General features: G+C 39.3%; 1 protein-coding gene across 1 annotated transcript in view; it reads right to left on the minus strand.

The window, feature by feature from the left end:
- Nucleotides 1-20,360, minus strand: part of MED27 (mediator complex subunit 27) — a 144,062-nt gene that overhangs the window by 80,636 nt on the left and 43,066 nt on the right. Inside the window, exon 3 of the mRNA XM_019540833.1 lies at nucleotides 13,191-13,321. Within this exon, the coding sequence (XP_019396378.1) occupies nucleotides 13,191-13,321 (131 nt within the window). The remainder of the gene's footprint in view (nucleotides 1-13,190; nucleotides 13,322-20,360) is intronic.

The raw sequence follows: 20,360 nt of genomic DNA on the forward strand, positions 1-20,360 counted from the left end.
AATTAATCATCACCACTTAATTTTGCCACTGACACAAACACTACCTTTAAGGCAGGCATACATCAAAGAGGCAGAAATATGCTCCGTTACAACACAGCACAACTTCCATAAAACTAATGCTCACTAAGGGGCACATACTGCCCTGGATCTGCCCAGGAGCCGCCTGTGCAGGAGGGTAGATATCCTATAGTTTACATGGAAATGAAGCACTGTTTTCAAGCTCACCTCCAGCCAAATGGATGGGAGTTATTTCCAAGCCCTTCACCCAGGTGTACAATGCTGCACGCTGGATTCAGAGTAATCACACCTACTGCATTCATCTGTTGAACACGATGTCCTAGTATGAATAGAGTCAGAAATCCACTCTTGTAACTAGCACTGGCTGAATAAGAAGCTTCTTTGTACAGTATTTCCACCAAAAAAAAAAAAGAATGGGTGCTCATTTAGGGGCCCCAGATACAGAGGGCAGAGTTGGCCTCATCTGATCCAGGACATAAGCAAAATACTTAGGAAGCAACCGAGGCAAGGCATGGGACCCCCTAAATGTAATTATTTTAGAAACAGGACATGGAACTGGTTAGCGAAGTTATTTTGAAGAGTTCAATTTTCCTCTACAAATTTCAGCTTACTGTGAAGGGGAGGGTGTTGAATGACAAACAGCAACACAACAGATCCCAGATAAGATCATCTCAGCGTGCACTTCAGAGATGGTAGCAATCCTGCCACTTGTCTCCAACAAGAATCACCTGAAGCCACATGAATTTGTTTGTTAGTACTGGGACCTAACAGAGCTGAAGGGTATAAACACTTAGGATACAACCTGTTCTGGGGCAAAAGAGATAATCAAAGGACTGGAGAAGTTTCAAAGTGACATCCCTTATGGAAAGGGGAGACCCGGACTGTAACCAACTTGGTTCAGGGAAGAGAAAGTGGGGGATGTTGATAGGACACACAGATCACGATGATGGAGTGGAAGAGGAACAGAAGCCTTATAAGCTACATACGTATCTAGAAACTTTTGGTCTAAGCACACTACAACTTTGCTTTGGCAGTCCTAGTAAACTGTACACAAACACAAAATAATCCCATTATAGAGTGTGGTTTATTATAAATTATTAGCTGCTATGCTGCAATTACATAAAATGGATGAAAAAGGGATTTCATCTGAAGAATTGAGGATGGAGGGAAGCAACACGAAATGTAATCAGAAAAGTAATGCATCACAAGCTAGCAATGATATACTATGACAAATATTTAATTACTGCTTAAAACTATCAAAACTGTTGTTAAAAACCCTAAACGGTAGAACTTCTCCTGTACTAATGCCTGGGAAACACCTTGCACTTATTGAATTTACAAGTTGGAAAGCAATAATAAAGAATGATCAATTCAGTACACTTTGTTTGAAAAGTGTAATTTTAATTATTTATAGTACTTCATAATATACTAGTAAATGAACTGCAGCACACACTGTAAAAATAATGAAGTCTTTGTAACGTGAGCCCTCATTACACTGCTGTCTGTATGAAATCTTTGCTGAAGAATGGAGATAATGCCAGTGTTTTCAGCAGGTTATAAAGTGTGCAGTGAAGTTCTGCTATGCTATTAATAAAACAAGTTGCTGAACTTTATTGGTGTTAAAACCACACTTAGTGCTTTGCCTTTTGTCTCTGAATAAATACGAATGATTATTTTGCTAATGATTATCAGTCACCATTTGGTGTGGAACAGTCAAAACCTTTGCTTTCCTTGATCAGTGCTGATCAATGCTTGTACAGCTTCTCACTAATTACTTTGCAAGGACAATGCGCATCTGTGGAATATTTCATAGTTTCTAGGATCGGAAGGGACCTGAGCAGATCATCTAGTCCAACCCCCTGAAGGGGAATAAAAACAAATTCAGTATACAGCCGTGGCAAAAAACAATCAGCATTTGTTCTGGAGTAACAAAGTAAAGAAGATTATTACAGGGGGCTCTCCTGCCAAACACAGCAACACATTAGGAGATTAGATCAAGATTTAAATAAACTCCTACTCCTAAAGTTGCAAAGAACAGCTAAGATGCTGGCTCAGAAGAGTTATCAAGCATTAGAAGCCACTGGAACATCAGCTATTCCAAAAAAACAACCCAAAAAAACCCTGCACTGGGTATTGTCATAGCCAATGGTGCAGCAACATAGAGACTGAGCAGGTCAGTACTAGACCCAGGGCAACAATTGTAAGCAGCTGCCATAAGAGTAACTCTTTAATTCCCTTGCTGACTGCTGCAGTTATGTTAACCTCCCAAATACCTATTTTGCCAAATACATAATTTAACTCAGGGGTGTTCACCCCTCAGCCCCCAGGCCAGATCTGACCCTTGGAGCCATATCATCCAGAGGTCTGAAAATTGGGTGGCAGGGAAACAAGAGTAGCAATTGCTGCCTCCCTGTCAAATTTCCAGATGTGTGGGGAGCCCCACAGGCTGCACAGCACACTAGACTGGCACATGGAATGGCTCAGGGCCCAATTTGGGCATACAGGTGCAGGACCCAATCCTGCAGCACAGGGCTTGATCCAGCCTATTCATCCAGCCCACAGCACTAAAAGTTTGGGCACCACGGATTTAGTTTTATATGGAGGATTTCATGCTGCCTTAGTAAACACATTACAAGTTCACTTGAACACCATAAAATAGTTGAGTCTTAGAATACAAGCTATTACTCTGGCAAACTGCTAAACATGGACTTGATTATGCAAGTTGCGCAAGATGCAGGGTAGAAGGCACCGAGTCTCCACTCCGCCTCTGGGAGTGGTTAGGGATGCAGAATTCTTTGGAATACAAAGCCTAACATAACATATGCTCTTCCAAGGACAAAATACACCCCTCATTATTCCCTTCAGCCTTCATCTGCCTCCCGTATCGTAGGACTGCATTCAAGCAACATCTAGGGAGATTACTGGTCATGGCGATTGCTGTCAAGATGAGCAGCAAGTCAACAGAAGGCTGCTCATCTTCCCTGCCCACAAACCTGACCATCCCAACTCTCCCATCTGTAAGGATCAGCCACAGTCTGGCTATAAATCTTGATCACCCAGTGATGAAAGAAGCAGATGCTTTGTCAGGACCATCAATTGTGTGTAAATGAGAATTACTCAGGGGTAACTGTGTTGTCATGTGCCACCTAAACACTGTCAGACAGGAAGCCCATCAGCTAGCTAAAACAGGACTAGTGCCTACAGAACTTCTTCAGGCATTTCGCTAATTTTAAGACTGGAATGCATTTTCCTTATAATCTAACAACTTCTCCTTGAGGCCTCTTAAGGGTCCTCTGGTCAAAGTTATCATTTTTGTGTTAAAAGTGTACATTTTCGATAGAATGAAAGAAGGATACTTCATAATGTCAGCAAACCTGGATATCAAAACAGCTTCCTTTTGTCTTTAAGAAATAACTCTAACTATATGCCATCAAACCTGCGCAGATACAAAGCTAAATGGGACATGTCCAAATCGATTATGAACCACGTAGAAAAACAGACATTTCATGTGACCAATTATCTGCAGCCGATTTCTATGTTCAACCTCTTAGCCATTTTCTAACTAAAACAATTAATTCAGGTACCTTTCTTGCACAGTAAGGGGAGTGCAAAAGATACTCAATCAAGCTTTTTTAATTAAAAAAGCGTGCCTCAGATGTATAACACAGGTAGAAAGTTAGAATGTCAGCGACATTAGACCAAATTACTGGAAGTCCTCATTGGATTAAAACAAAATTACTTCTGTCCACTGAAATAATGTTGTATACTTATCGTGGTAGATATTAATCAACTCAAAAGAGGAGACTGCTGTTATATAAAATGTATAGACTGGCTATTATTTTTAATTATTTAAACACACGCACACACAATAAGTATGCCCCAACACTGGCAGTTTCACGGGCTCTGTGATATACGTGAACAATGAACCATTAGTGCTCTGAAACACGGCTGATGCTATCTACTGCTGACACTAACTGCTATACTCCATTCTTTTTCATTATATTGTAAGCCATTTTAAAAAATGAACTCTGGTTAAGAGCTTGGAAGCATCTTTCCTGGAGACAATAAGATGTAACATGTAAGTGCCCTTTACTACTTGTTCTAATTTCATACAGAGTGCTGTTACACCCACGTGAAATAACTGACTTCCTGAAAAATAAAAAGAAGTCAGCTCTATGGCAAAGCGGAGATGCAGTATCTTTTAAAGCATTTAATAAAAAAATAATTGTCATTCTCCAATAAGAGGTTTTAGATATTTCACCCCCCACCTGCACCCTGCAATAACTGGAACCTCATTTCTAGCTTTGTCTACACTAATATTTTTCTCAGTCTTGTTATTACCAGTTCAGGTCCATCAATGATACCAAGATGAAAACCACAAGAGAGAAGCCTCCCAGCAGTTTTAGGCACTCAGCAATCAGCTAAAAACATTGGCAGTCCATCTTGGCCACTGCTCCTCCTTACCATGAGGACACCTGAACTGGTAAAAGCAACAGTGGGAAGACTTTGGAGAAATTTCCAATTGGCTGTAAGGCGTTTCAGTGGAGGATGCCATTTCAGTAATACAGTATCGTACTCCTCAATGGCAAGCAAAGAGGAAGACAATTGTAATTGAGAAACTGAAGGCCATTCACAACACAGGGAAAAATAATTCACACCATTTCAAAAGTTGTTTTATTTAATGTTTTCATTAAATAAACAGCTGCTTAAATTAGCAGCTTTCAAGCTCTAGCTTGTGAAGCACTTTCTAGCAATCCACAGCAACCTGGCTAGTCGCATGTAGCTAGCTGCCCTGGATTTCAGTTGATAGTAAAAAGAACTGATAGGAGGCCGAGTTAAAGAATTAAGAAAAAAAATGGAGACTGATTAACTTTTTCCTTTCAAACAAGGGCATATGTTATACTTTATTACAGTAGAGGCAGCTAAAAAGTATCCAAGCAATTTCCTAATATCGTTTATGAATTAGCAATTGTTGCAGTTGCCAGAAGGGATCTTAAAGGATTAATGGACGGGAAGAGATATAATCCATGCAATCGCAAATCACAAGGAAAGGTGTCCGAGACAAATCTCTCTAATAAGATGTGGTCCCACTGTATGAAAAGTAGAATGCCAGTCTAAAAACAACTTGAAAAACAGTTTTATTTGGGGAGTGGAAAGGAAGTGGGGAAGTGAGAAGGGACAAGGGACTTAACAGTGAGTATAGCGTTTTTTTTTCTGAACAACTTACATATCACTTGCTGCTAATGACATCTAGATTTTTTGCCCTCGTTTCCTTCACCAAGCTGTCAAAATGCTGTTTTCCCATTTGCTGTTAAACATACTAACAAATTATTATTTCCGACTGGGTAGAAAACGTCACTTGGTGACTTAATCCTAATTCTAACATGATATGGTGGCTCAAATATTATGATGAGGGTTTCATAAAACATATAAATAATTAGAATTTTATAAAAAGCCCCTCGTTTTGAGGGCCACTTTTCTAATTATTAGAAGCCACCTGCACATACCGATGATAATTTCATAGATCTAACAGGAATCAAAACAGTGCCATGAAGGTGGCCAGTGGGAAACATGAAGCCCAGCACCCTGCCATCCACACCCAAGCAGCTGATCTTTCCCTATTCCAGTAACAGAAGTCTATGATGCCAGCTGTTGACAGAACGAGCAAGAGAGATTCCTTGGGTAATTACAAAAGCCACAGGAAAATGATGTAGTACCTCAGTCCGTTTGTCAAAGCACCTGCAGATCATCTTTTAAAGCAAGAGAAGCATATATTTATCCAACAGTTACTATTTATTAGAAGGCAGTGCAAACCTAGTAGCTTTTAATAACACTCTTGATAAAAGTAAAAGATGTGAGCATAGCTCACAAAGTCAAATAGAAAAGAAAAGTTTGCAGGCATTCTCTTAGTCAGGCTTCGGATATTACGGGCATCATTATGAGAATTTGTTGCAAGGTGCACAAATATATTTTGACTGCACCACTACCAGCAATGCCACCTAATGATCAATAAAGTGCATTCTCGTTCTTTGGCACTTCCACTACAGCTTCCAACAAAGAGAGAGAGAGAACTCCACAGGAGCTACAGGAAGTAAAACTAAGTGTTAATCAGTTTATCAAAGGAAAAAAAGGAAAAAGTTTAACAACGTGATCTTAAATATGCACACTCATAACAACACACAATTTAGGAAAATGATATGGCTAGAGAATGCAAGATTTCTATACTGAAAGATATACAAGCTAAATATGTATATGAAATCACTCTTATCTTATGCTACAAGGACCTAACTTTTAATCTTTTTTCTTCATATGAAAAAGATTAATGTAGCAAGCAAAAGGGTCACTATATTGAAGCAGCATGTTCTTTAATAGATCCCGTTGCTCTATCTTGCAAAAGTAAAGCCAAAGAAATACTGAGAGAAACTTAAACATGACTGCGGATATGAAATGAGCTCCTAGTATTGAAAGTTATTGGAAACTGATCTCTTCCTTATTAATACAATTCCCCATCATATACAGGCAGGTATCTCCATGTTCCAGAATGCAAACAGTTTTAATCTTTAATTATATTCTCAACTTCACCTCTTCTAGAGAGAGGTAGAGACCTGGGCCTGAGGATTATCTCTTTATTGCATATCATCTCTGCGGTATTTAATGAATATTGTTACTTAATACACCCTGCCAGTAGGGGGAAAGCAGAACTTTAGAATAGCACAAAGAACCTGAGATGACTTTTTTCACAACGCAACAATGTTACAGCTCTACCCTTTTAGCTCTTTCCTTCCTGAATAGTTTTAAGAGTAGCCACAGGCTCCTCTTCCGCGAGAGTCAAATATCTGATTTCTCTTTATAGAAGGATAAAGTAATTGTTAGCATGTTATATATAATACTGGTTCTGTGACTTTACATGCTAACTATCACAATTGGCTGGTGCTTCTGTTGGGGTCAATGCAGGAATCCCTGGATGCAATTTCATGGCTTGTGTAATTGACAAGACCAGACTGTATGATCACCAGGGATCTGGGTTTTCCATTTACCATGGAAAAACATGGATTTTCTCCTTTAAAGGAAAAAAAACCATGGAAAACCACAGGTCTCCCTTTGTAGGCTGGCAGAGTTGCAGCCTGCAAGGGGCTGCTTGGACTTGGGACCAGCAGGAGTAGGGCAAATCAGGCAGGAGGCACTATGTACATGTGCATGTGCACACATGCATGTGGCAGCCAGGCAGCATGGACAGCAGCTCTGCACTCCACTCCAGCCACAGCGACTGCCACCTTCCCGGGTGGCAGCTGGGGCTTGGGCACTGCTGGGGTGGCCAGAAGGCTGTGGGCCCTGGCCCTATAGCCCCAGCAGCTGTGGGCTCCCTTGGGCAAGGCTTGGCGGGGGGGTGAGGCATGGGGATGGGAGGCTGTGGGTTGGGTGTGAGGGGTACCTGTGGGGACAGGGGGTTGTGGGTCAGGAGTGAGGAGCACCAATAGGGCTGGGGGGAGAATGGGAAGCTGTGGATTGGGAATGAGGGGCAACGGCAGGGGCAGAGCACTAGCATATCACAGAGCAGCAAGGGGGACAGCTGCAGCTGGATCCATACCCTGGTAAGCAAAGGAGGGATGGGCAACTCTGATTTTCCATGATAAAAAAAACAAAAATCAAATGCCAAAATATATAGGTATTTAGAATTCATTTTATTAAAATGACTGAGAAACTGGTAGGCTTCCAAACTACTTTAACATTATAAATATATCAATAAAACATTATGTTCAACTGATACCTATATGTATAGTGGCGTTTCATTGTAATCATTGAAAGTCACACAGTTGAGGTTTTTTAGAATCAGAGAACTTGCAATTCCATCACAGAAAATCAAGATCTCTGATGATCACAACCATCTCTTCTGGCCTTAAAAAACTAGGAAAGATCAGCAGGCTAGGCATTCCCCAAATAATCTGCTTTTACTTCATTAATGAAGGCCCTAAATTCATGAAGTAAGCAAGACAAAGAAAGGAAGGCTGGAGGAAGAGGGGAGGGCAAAGGGGAAAAAAATTCTAACATTCACCGCAGAAACCTTGCCAGGAAGGACCACAAGGATTTTTCAGTCATGTCACTAACGGCTGATTTAGAAAATGCTGTTTCACACCATAAAATCGTCAGAGGACCTATTCTGGCACATCTGGCTATCTGGAAGCCTGTTTATTACCTACGCATTTTAGTTAACACATGAAACAAAGCAAGTCATTTTTTCACTAATAATTTCTTATGATATAGTACTAAAAAATCTGCTTGAAATACCTAAATATATCATTTCCTCACACGAGACAACTGGCTGAAATGACCCAAGTCCATGAGTAAGCAGGATGCAATTTTAGAGCTTTTCATACATAAAAAGCTATGATTCAATAAAATTTCAGTTGGTAGAGCACTGGCACCAAGTAAATAGAATTGGCATCTATCAGTAGGTTGTATGAAATGTGGAACAATGCTATTGCAAACAGAGTTATGGATGTTTGCTTAGCATTTGAAGGTAGCAGTTGGCATTGCCAACCATCTTCTTCATAACCAATATCCCTCAAGACTGGGGGAATAAAATGCATATACCCCCTGTTATGTGCATCTACTCTGAATGGACTACAAAGGACAGAGGCAGCTCTCCCGTCTGAAACTTCAGGAGCTATCCTGAACTAAGACTTGCCATTGACCCAGGTGCTTAAAAGAACCAGGAGGAATGGCGAAACCTCCCAGGAAGAGGCCCAAGACATTTAAGTGTCATACTGACAAGCACGCAAGCACGGAGGATTGATTTTTGTTTCAGCAATGAAGGCCCCCAGTCAGTGAAAAATACTTGCCAAGAACTGGAAAGAACTGGAAGTTGCTGGGCTAGCAAAAGTCGATTTGTGCAACACGACTCATGCCACGACGAAAGACTCTAAAGAATGCTCAGACGTGGATGTGGCAACGCCAAGTTTCAGGAAGAATTCAAGCTGAATTATTACGCCATGTTACCTGCCAGTCTAGAAAAGACTAACGACTGAACTGGAGCATTGAGAAACTGCTTCTGTCATGACTAACTACAGGTTATAGTTTTTGGTTGATACCCCTAAAACTCCCCGTTATTACTATTAAACCCCCTGTGTTTGCCACAAGTACAACCGCAATAACAAATGAAGTCAGCTCCCTGGGGTTCCTCTGTTCCCTCTTCATCAGACCGCAGTGTTTCGCACTGATGTGATTTTTCAGCTTTGCAGTAACACATCAGACAGTTTGTTACGCTCTCAGCAGGACTGTGCACTGGCAGAGAGTTCCTCCTAAAGCTAACCATTTTCAGCAGTTTCAAGCCATCATGGCATGGCACATGGCTTTCGGAGGTAGGGATCAAGTTTTAGGAGTGAGAATTTACCTTTAATTAAATGATGCCAGAAGAAATAAAACAAAAAGACATTTGGGCAATAACTGTGTTAAGCGGTCTTTCAATTTTAGAAGAACCCAAAGCAAGGGCCCACATTTCCTCACTTACTTTTTAAATAAAAAAATACAGTTGCAGTCATGGTTGGCAGAAGGCCTGAACACATACCCCTCTTCTGATGGACTTCATAAGAATTCAGCATGTATGAAGTTGAGTCTGGTTGAAACAATGCTTACAGATGAGTCTAGTTTTGAATCTCAGCCCTAGAAGTATAGAGGCCATAAAATATTACACAATGCCAACCTCAACTTTGTAATAAGGAATGAAGATATGGATTCCAAGATAACTTACACGGCATGATTTCTACTAAGAATAGAAGATAAAATATCAGTCTCAAGTGTTATATTTTTTTCTAGAAAAGAAAAAAAATGCCAGTGATATAAAATATTCGTCAGTGCTATTCTCTAAGCCCTGTTAGCAACTGAATCCTAGGCAAGCTGTTTTAATACTGAAGTCTCTCTTGGAAATCTGCATGAAAGGCCTTCAGACTGTTCTTTGTCCATGTCATTATTCACGTTACTTCCCGAGACTGAGGGTGGTAGTTTCCTGACATTCATTTGCTGACTGACATCAATTACTGCTGTGTTGTTGTTCGTTCCAACTTCAACTTGCTGCCCTGAAACATGATACTCAACCACTAAAACGCAGAGGTAGTCTTATCTACTGATGCTATAGAAAAAAATTTGCAGTAATGAATTTGCTCTGAATAGCTTTAATTGACACCATATCCCTATATGCAGCAGGTCTCAACCTAAAGACTTACAAATAAATTTAAATACATTTCAGGAAGCAATCAGCACGTGTGCCAAAAAAAAAGTTTCCTCCTCTCCTCCACTACGAAATAGATCCAGAATAGAATTTTTATTATATAAATGCCAGAGTTAGGAAGAGTTCACCATGCCCAAAAAAAATCTCCTTTCAAGCAAGAATCTTGCTTGCACTGAAGATTTTTTTCATTTTGCTTCAATGAAGAATAAGGAAAAGTAACAGGGCAGGAATTATCATAACTCCCATGAAGCTAGAGCACAACTAAAATCATATAAATCTGTTTGTCACACTATACTTATACTGCGATTAAAACACCAGATTAACTATAAAAATAGAACTGAAGATACACAAACATATTAAGATTAAATAGGTGCATCAAGGACTGGTTAGTTAAAATAGTCAGATATAATCATCCAGAACGGTAGAAATTCAGCACATGTTCCTTTTGAGGGAAACTAAACCCGTTCCAGATCGTCTGCAACAGCATGTCAATGCACAACAGCACTGGTACCAGCTACACAGGACAAAGCAACACCATTTTACAGAAAAGCTAAATCACACGCAGACTGTTGGGTACCTGGAAAGACAGTTAGCTTCCTCTCTGTGTTTTCCCACTGCAGTTGGAAAATATTGTTTTGCTGGTTCTAAATCTCTTATCACAAGCAGGAAGGAATCCCAAATTATGCCCTTTTTTTTTTCCGCTTTTTTTTTCTTTTCTTTCTTTTTTTTTTTTTTTTGGTTCTATGTTATTTTTTTTTTAAAGCATCTCTTCAAAATGTAAACAAATTCAAACCCCTCTTACCTTCCCCTCAACTCTTATCAATAGAGCAAATCCAGCTCCTGTTCATTTTATGTAGCATATTTGGAATCTGCAGACCCAGGATTCCATGAAAGAAAAGAAGTTTCCAGCTCTTGCATTTGAGAAGAAAACATTTCAAACAAGAATTAACCTTACCTGATGCAGCATTGCCTGCCTGGATCTGCACACAGCAAGAGAATGACAGAAACAACAATTCCTTTGCCCACAATTATTTTCCTTACCATTTGGATTCAAAAATCTAATGACTCCAAATGAAAACCCTCAACTGTTTCTTGCTTAGTTTAGTAATAGAAGGGGAAAGGAGAAGAAATAAAGCCCATGAGTAAGAAAGAAGAAGCTAGAAGTTCCTGCAAGGGAGGAAATTCACAATGAAGAAAATTACAAAAGAGAAAACGAGGGAAGAAACAGAAAGGTCAATGAGGAAGGAACAAGGGGGAAAGGGGGAGCATTTAAAATGAGCTTATCTTCCACTTGAGTGATAGTGAATGTGGCAATGAAGTATTGAACAAACCGTAAAGAAAACTAAAAGTTTAGTTAACACACCAAGGTACAGTTATACTCCGATCTCTCTGTAAGCCTACCACTGAATTCAATGGGAAATCAAGCGAAATAGGAAAATAAAACAGTAAAGCATTCTGAATTTATATTCTCAGTGTAGCCAGGTCAAAACATTTAAAAACAACCAGTCAGGCTCCCAAATCTCAGGAGCTTTTTAAAAATGTGTATGTTTAGAGCTATTTCTATTAGATATTTTTAGTTACGCACTGGTCACATTTTCAGGCTTTTCTCTGCAACCATGAAGGCTAAGATTTACTTATAAGTAAGTTAAATATAAAGGTGGAAATCTCCCATAATGAGAATATGAGAAAAATCGGGGCTTTGCGGAAAAAACCCCCAAATATCTGCAGACTACAAAATAAAAACTGCAAGGGCTAGCTAGCAACACAATACTCCAGTTCATGAACCATCATGGAAATCAGTCCTCTACAGCAAATATCTCTGACACTTCTGCCCACAAAAAACCCCTATTCATCAGCCAATTTTTTCCCCCGGTTTATCACACTGCTTGCAAGTTTGTACATCAATGCAGTTACACAGATACAAAAGAGGGCAGTATCTGACCCTACATCTTGTGCTTGTATCAAAGCAGCCTTTTCAACCAGCCTGCTATTGATGTATTGGTAAAGATACAACATTGTATGGATTTTTCAATTAGCAGCTGTTTAAAAGTTACTATACATGGGGAAAGATCTGCTGATGGCACTGTTCTCATTCATCTTGAGGGCATTTGGATTTCCCTTGGGCTTTGCACCAACTCAGTGTTGGGGACTCTGGTGACAACAGAGAGGCTGATGAGACTAAAACCCCCATGGACAGTAGTCTGGTATTTATACCTTGTGAATCTTGTTCTTTAAAAAAAATTAGCAGTCAGTTTTCACAAACAGCACAGATGATAGTACAGTGAATAATTGCTTAACACTTCATTTCCTCCCGTTATAATACTTTTTTGTTGTTTTTGGGTTGTTGGGTTTTTTTGTTTTTTTTTTATCTGTACCTAAATATTTTAAGCAACTTATTAATTTATAAAGCTGAGTTGTGGGTGTTCTGTGCTTTTGGCATTAGAACACAAGACTGCCTAGAGTGTTGATTGTCTATGTCCTTAAACAGTTTCTAGGTGTCCTCATAATTGCTTGTCACCTGTAAAGCAGGTTTAAATCTAATGCCAAATTAACATATGGTGAACAGATGGACTCAGAACAGACATTTGTCAAGAAAGAACTCGCAACAAAGACTCTTTCACTCCTCTTATAGGACCTTCAGAGGAGCCCTACTTGAGGCTCCTAGTCACCCTAATCAGTGAAGAATCCTGCTTCAATGTCAAAGCACAGGGCTCGCTGGAAAGAAAACTCTTGTAACTCTGATTTTTCCTTGTCACAGTCCCAAGTAACCTTTAATGACTATAGCAGGCAGCGACAAATTGTCTTTACAGTGCCCACAGTCCTTATTCCTACTGGAGTTATCATCCCCCTACAGAACAAAAACTATTTCTTATTAAAAAGTTGGGTTGTTTTTTTTAAATTGGAAACACTACATAGTGCAAATTCTCAAAAATATTCCAGTACTTACTGAGGCGGTAAGACAAGGGTTGTAGGCTGGGCTTTTGGTCTGCGTTTTGCAGATACTCCCATCTGGTTGGCTGAGCGCTTCAAAGATTGTTGATTCAATAGGCCAGACGCTAGCCCTGCATGATATTGTAACTACATAAAATGAAAAGGAAAAAAAAAAAAAAAAAATCAGTAAAAAAAAAAGTGTATTTTTAAAATCCCACCCCCTTGCAATATTCTACCCATCTCAGACCTTCAGCATCAACGTCCTTGGTAACACAACAGCTCCTTGCCAGTTAGGCAGCACTGGACTGACTCTTACCAGCAGAATTAAAACATGCACAAACAATCCTGGTGTTGTAGTCTGCTGATGAATACCATCAGTGAAAACGTGCATTTGTTAAATTAAGGTTTTTGGGGGGGTTTTAATGCCAAAAGCAAACTTTTTATTTAATGCAAAAGGCAAACGTTATTTGCAAGCGGGTCAATGATCATAAAAAGAAATTTGAGGGTCCTTATAAAAAAGGGTTCAGGGAACACAGCCCTTTGCACTGGGAGAACCTAGTTCTCTTAAATTGTTTTCACTTGCTCCTTGCAGTTTTACAAATGAAAATGTTATATACAGCAGTTCTCTTCCCCACCCATTTTTAGTCGTCAATGAAAGACAATATGGGAAGGACATATGTGAATCTGCAAGATTTTACTGAGTGTGTCCTCATTGCCTGGAGATTTAAAAAAAGATACATTCACACTGATGTCTTCATGCTGAAATGAATTGTAGGAATGACAAGTTACAAATTAACTTCAACACCACTTAAATCAACCTGTTCAGATTTTCCACCAGTCTGAAGTTAAAAGCTTCAGATATTTATTTCATGTCAGCAAAAAATACAATTTCTTCCACACCACAAGTCCTGTATCAGTTTTTTCACTGAAGCATCCATAGATTTGTTTCGAAAAAGGTCAGCTGCTTTACAAGTTAAGGAAACTAATCCAATGACCAGCGCAGAAGAAAGGTCATGGTCAGAAAGCTATGATTAATAATGCTCAGAAAATAAACCCTTCTTAGGCAAAACCACCACCCAAAGGACTGACTAAAACTAGGGGAGCAAAGGCAGCCAAAGTAATCTCCTTGAAAGTGGCTATAAAAGTGAGTGAAGCTCTCCAGTGCAACCAATATGACTAGAATATCTATGTTTAGAGCATCCATAATGCCTTTTAACAGGTACCTGACTTACTTGGTCAATTTGGTATGTGATCTATTGGGTGGTGCAACACCGACAGAGATGCATAGCATTCTTAATAAAAGCAGAATTGCTCTCAGCTTGGGAAAGGGAGGGGCATCACCTTGCTCTAACAACTCATCTTAGACCAATGAATTTTGTTCAAATTTGTTTTTTCTCCTATAGATTTCTTAAATGGGAAATCAATGAAAGCAAGGGACAGTCTAAGTTTGAAAGACAATGTTTCAAAGTGTCGGGGGCTTAAGGTTTCAATCGTCACTACTAGAATTTGCAATGAGTGCAATATGTACAGCATTTTATGGAATTAAAGGAAAAGACAGCTTGGCAGAAGACCCCTCTGGCTCTACAATTTCCTTTCCTTTGCTGCATCTTATTAAGATCGCTGCAAGCTCAGCCATTTTGTCCCTGCTGACACCACTCTGCAAGACTTAGGCTCTACAAGCAGAGTGGCGCAGGCAGGTCTTTTACCTACATGGTATCACTTTGACCATGTGCTCAAAAATGGAGCAAAAATTGTTGGTTATTACAGATGAGTTCTAAATATTACCACTTGAAAAATATAGTGGCCATGATGAAAAGTCCAAGTTTAGCTCTCACCAAAGAGCTATGTACCAGGAAAGAGGGATTTTCTTTTTTTAATTTACTATTCCCCAAAAACAGACTCTCCTTGAGGGCTGAGTCCAAGTGATTAAGTGAGACTTTTGTTAATTATATGTATTATATATACCCAATGCTGCTTCCAGGAACACAGACCCAACTGTCAAAATCTATAAGGGCCCATTAAATATTTACCAAACCATCTTTATAATGGGAGAAAAGGTCAAAGTTAATAAAACTGACAGGCAGCTCCTGTCCAGCCTGATTTATACATTATTTAAGCATCACATACTGTATTCCACAGAATGCGTTTTTGAACTGAAAGACTTGGAAAAATGTTTCCTTACTCGCTGGTTCTAAAGAACAGAACCAAGTGTAAAGGCAATTCAGAAATCACTGAAAAATAGAGATGTTACCAGAAAATGTTATTTACAAAATCTAAAGTGCAAGGTCCAGCACATAATATACAATGCATTACATTTTTATTCTCCTCTTACCGTTTCACAACAGAAAACCTTAGACTTTTCCAGAATCCTCCTTTTTTGAACTATTTAACACTGCCAAAGTAGAATTTGCAGTTTTCACTGCAAGGCAAGCGTAAATAAAGAAATTGGGGAGGAAAAAAATCCACCTTTTCATCACATGCTTTCTATTCGGAGCTACTCAATTTGTAATTATTCTCTCTATTGTTCTGCCTTCATAGATTTTTTTTTTTTTGAGGAATCCTTATTCATTTAATCAATTACTCTTTTTCAGGAGGTATAGAGATGGGATACGCAATCACAATATAGCAGTCTCACGTTTTAAAAACAGCAACACAATTAAACTGTCAGAAGTTTCTTGCACTCTCATACTTTTCAGTGGTCTTCATACTCAAGCGGCTGTTAGCACTTTGCTGGCTAGATGGAAACAACTGACAAGTGGCAACAGCTCTCAGATTAAAATATGACAAATATCTATTGTACCAGAATGCTATCAAACTGGGCAGTAATATAAATCATGACTTTATTAACCACTTATGATACCATTTTATTCAGCAGTATTATTACAGCAAGACTTCCATGTTACTTTCAGCTTTCAAGAATCCCAGCTGGTTTGAGAGTAGCTTAGGTCTTTACCTCCCACATTCCCCTGTTAAGTTTTGATGATTGATCTTCCCACAACGCATGTAGAAGCAGCATAAACTCTAAATTCAAAAAAAATGAAGGGGGGGAGTGTTCGGACGGGGTGGGAGGCATTCTCCTTTTAACACTCAGCACCTGGGGTACACAGTGATGTCAAATCTTACCACTTTACCACAATTCATGATACATGATGGGTTTCTTCTGCTTCTAGGAAGCATGGGAAATATCACATTTTTAAATTTTAAAATGTTTTGGCTCTCGGGTATTGGTAGGAAAAGCTTGAAAATATCATGTGAACATACCAAGAAGGTTCACCTAAAGGGTAAATACAAAATAGTTTTTTTTTTTTTTAAATCATGGCTTTTAAATTTATGATTCCCAACTTTTGACTCCTTGAGATTGGAAACATTACCTGCATTTTCAGGTATAAAGGATGTTCCCTAGTGTTGTAATGGGGCTAAAACAACAAAAATAACACTTTTTCCATTTTTCTGCTTATGGAAGGATGTAGGGTTCTCAGACTTTAACGACTTGGTTTCTTCCAGTCTTTTTCTCTCACAGTATCCTGTTTCCCCAATCTAGAAACAAGAAAAATAGCACCATATAACCACGCAGGCTTCCAGAGACTATGAGTAACCTATGGAACACAGCTTGCAACATCTGTATTACGAGTTAGTTATTGCCAGATGATCTATTCTGGCAATAGCTAACTCGTAATACAGATGTTGCAAGCTGTGTCATTTTTGACAGGCAATTGGTGGGGGGGAGGGAGGCTTAGTCTGTCTGTCCATAACGCTCTTGGAGGCGTGGCTCCTGATGCAGTAGGAAGGGGGTGGTGCATGGCGAAACACAGAGCAGCAGCAGTGTGGGGCAGTGGGTGGCAGCAGTGGCTGCTGCATGCAAGGTTCCTCCCCCAGCTCCTAGGAGGTGCCTGTAGCATGTGGTGGTGGGAGGAAGCACTCCATTCCTTCCCACCCCATCATTCTTGATGGGCAGTTTGCTAGTTAAATAATAATAGTATTAGATCTGCACCTTTCAGCAAGAAATAGACTGGAAATAAAATTCCTGTTGACCACACACACACACACACACACAAGTTGTCAGCAGGACCATGGTATGTCAAATGGCCTTTTGCTTATATAATTCATACTCCAGAGGTTCTGTCAATGTAGAGCTCTGACCGAATAAGCACATGGCACACAATGAAGAGACCATTCAGCTTGGAGAAACAGAAAAAAATATTACCTGGAGCATTCACAAGGAATCACAACAGTTAAGTGTGTACGTTAAATGCACATGTTAAGCGTTCTTGAAATGTGTGGATTTGGTTTGGTTTTGCTTTGTTTTAAATAGTAATGGCTTTGCTTTAAGAAGTATCAAATCACAAAGTCACTTTTTGGGTTTGCTTATATCCATACCCCAATGATATTTTTTCCAAATGCTTTTAATATAGATATAGGTACAGGAAAATACATGAATATAATAAGATTCGACAGGTAGGAGAAAGTAATAGTAACAATATTTCCTACCTCCTAGAGAATAAAGGTTTCATTACAGTGGGAACATAGCTTTATCCATTCCTAGACTTTCCAAATACACTCCATAAGCACTCCAACCAGCAAATGCCTGCTTATTTCCCTCCTTTTTAGATGCACAGCATTTTGCCCCCATCATTAATTTTTTTCCCCCTTTCAGCTAATGAGGGAGTTTTCTAGTATGATAAAGCTGTAGTCAGTCTTTTGAACAGAGCTATGAGCAAGCAAGGAAGACACGCCCCTGGTTTCATCTTTGCAAACGAAAGAAGGCAAAAGAGAAATTACATTACTTTAATTGATATTTTTTAAAGCAGATATCAGATAATGAGACCAGTTTGGAAATTCTCTTTTTTCTAAACAATGTTTGATCATTTTAGAATTATTTTAGGTATCCAACTTGGCTGGAACAGCATCACTGAATCAAAAGTGCAGGGTCTTCAATTTAGTTACTTACATGTTTTCTCCTGTGAACCAGGGTTCAGCCAGGCACCCTGTCTTTGCTCTATGCATGTGACTCAAATAGAAAATGATTTTTTTAAAGAATATTTAGCCCTCAACACTCATTCCAACTCACTACATTACCCAAGCTATCCATCTTAGACACTAACATTGATAGCATGTCATTACTTTCTTCTTTCAAGTCCCCAAATACAGTAGCCATGTCTTTTCTCTCATCCCACAACCTCTGATCTAACTATACTAGGGAATTAGCAAGCTTATATTTCAATTAATTTCTTCCATGCAGTCGCTCATATGTGCACTACATCACCAGTCCAACATCTGATGAGTACACCAGAAAATACAGAATATTCCCAAGAGTTCTAGACATGCTCCTCACTCCTGGAGAGAAGAGGTCCAAGAGGAATTGTTCCTGAGAAATTAGGCATATACATAAATAAAAGTATGTATGGGGTCAGACTAGATGATCTGTTCAGGTCCCTTCTAACCCCAAACTACTACTATGATATGATAAGTATGTCTCTTTTTAGGTAGTGTCTCAGTTTGCTTTAAACCGTCTCTCCTTTGCTATAGATTTTGTCATCTTTTTGAGCCCAATATTTATGCTTTAAGTGCTGTTTTAATTAGTGTCAAATTTCAGCCTGAGAGTGTTTGTCCCACATTTGTTTCCAAAAACACATTCAGCATAGGGAAACTCCTGACAGCAAGTCAGTGCCTTGATCAGTGCTGTCCTTGCTCACTCCTTTGGGAGTTGGTGTTGGTGAGGAAGGAGGTGAACATTATGGGACAACTAACTTTTCATCATGCCTTAATGAACAAAGGGCTTGCAAAGAAAAGAAAACATGTTCCCATTACCAAGAACACTCAATTGACAAAGAGATTTTGGCATCCCTTCTTCTCAAAAAGCCAGTATCCAACCGCTGACAAAGCTGATCGCTGTAAATGGAATCACTTTTTTGTTGCCATTGATTTTGTTTCTTAGTTAAAAGAATAAGATGGAAATAAAAAAATATTGTTTCATGCTAGCTGATGAAGTTCAAGCTCCTCATCGTGAGCTATACCTAGGAAAATGCCCATCTTGCCCTGTACACTAACTCTTAGAGAGCAAGTTTTAAAGAGACTTAAAAGGATCCGTGTAAATAAAGTCACCACGGCAGTGACCTTTCCATCCCCTTTCGCTAGCCTTCGCACTTATATTTCCGTGAATCGTCTGGATGACCTAAGGAGCATTTTCAAGCTTTAAGAAACAACTGGTTGTGTCTTATTACAGTTGACTGGGAGTTAGGCTTCAGCCCTGAGCTCTACTACAAGCTTCCTGTAGAACCTGAATCTTTCCATTAAAAGGAAAGATTCCTTGTCACCTACTTGACAAGGTTATCATGAGAGGTCCAGATAGCATGCTAAAAGAATCTATATCATTAGACTGGACTCCTGCCCAACCCTGAAACTGCAGCATCACCCTAAAAGACTACTGAAATGATAAAAGTTCTGTCCTTCAAATGGGCTATTACACCAAGGTTCCTCTGATGGCCGCTGGTTTCTTTCCAAGAGGAAGTTATCAACCCCTTGGCACTATTCTGTTGGAGTCAGTCATAGCCCTGGTAGGGCCACCAATACCCCTCTTAATAAAACCGGTTCTAGCATCCAAGTCTGTACAAGAGTTACTACAGTTCATACAATCAGGACTCATAGTAGAGATGATATCTTTTATCAGACCAACAATATTTTTGCAAAAAAAAATTCTTTAATGGCAAGCTTTCAGGCACGAACACCCTTCAAAAGCTTGCAATTAAAGCTTTTTGTGCCCGAAAGCTTGCCATTAAAGATTTTTTTTTTTTGCAAAAATCTTGTTGGTCTAATAAAAGATATCATCTCTACTATGAGTCCCGACTGCCTTTTCCTCTAGACCAATACAGCTACAACAACCTGGATACAATTCATACAGGGGGGTTTTTTGTTTTGTTTGTTTGGGGGGGAAGTGGGGGGGGGTGTTAAGTGTTTTGAAATGGATTTTCCCCATTAGATTAACAACATTTAAATTGCACTTCAAGGTAAAATGAAGGGATTCTTTTTTTTTTTTTTTTTTTTGTTAAAATCAGGCTGTTCCCTAGTTTAAGGAAAACTAAGATTTTCACCAAGTGTAAACAGTACAGGATGCTGATATACTGTATTTTATACATGCCTCAAATTGTGGAAAGAAAAAAAAACCTCACACAGTCCTCAAAAGTATAAC

Source organism: Crocodylus porosus, unplaced genomic scaffold (genome assembly GCF_001723895.1).
Source record: "Crocodylus porosus isolate Cpor-Errol unplaced genomic scaffold, CroPor_comp1, whole genome shotgun sequence".
NCBI classification, from domain to species: Eukaryota; Metazoa; Chordata; order Crocodylia; family Crocodylidae; genus Crocodylus; species Crocodylus porosus.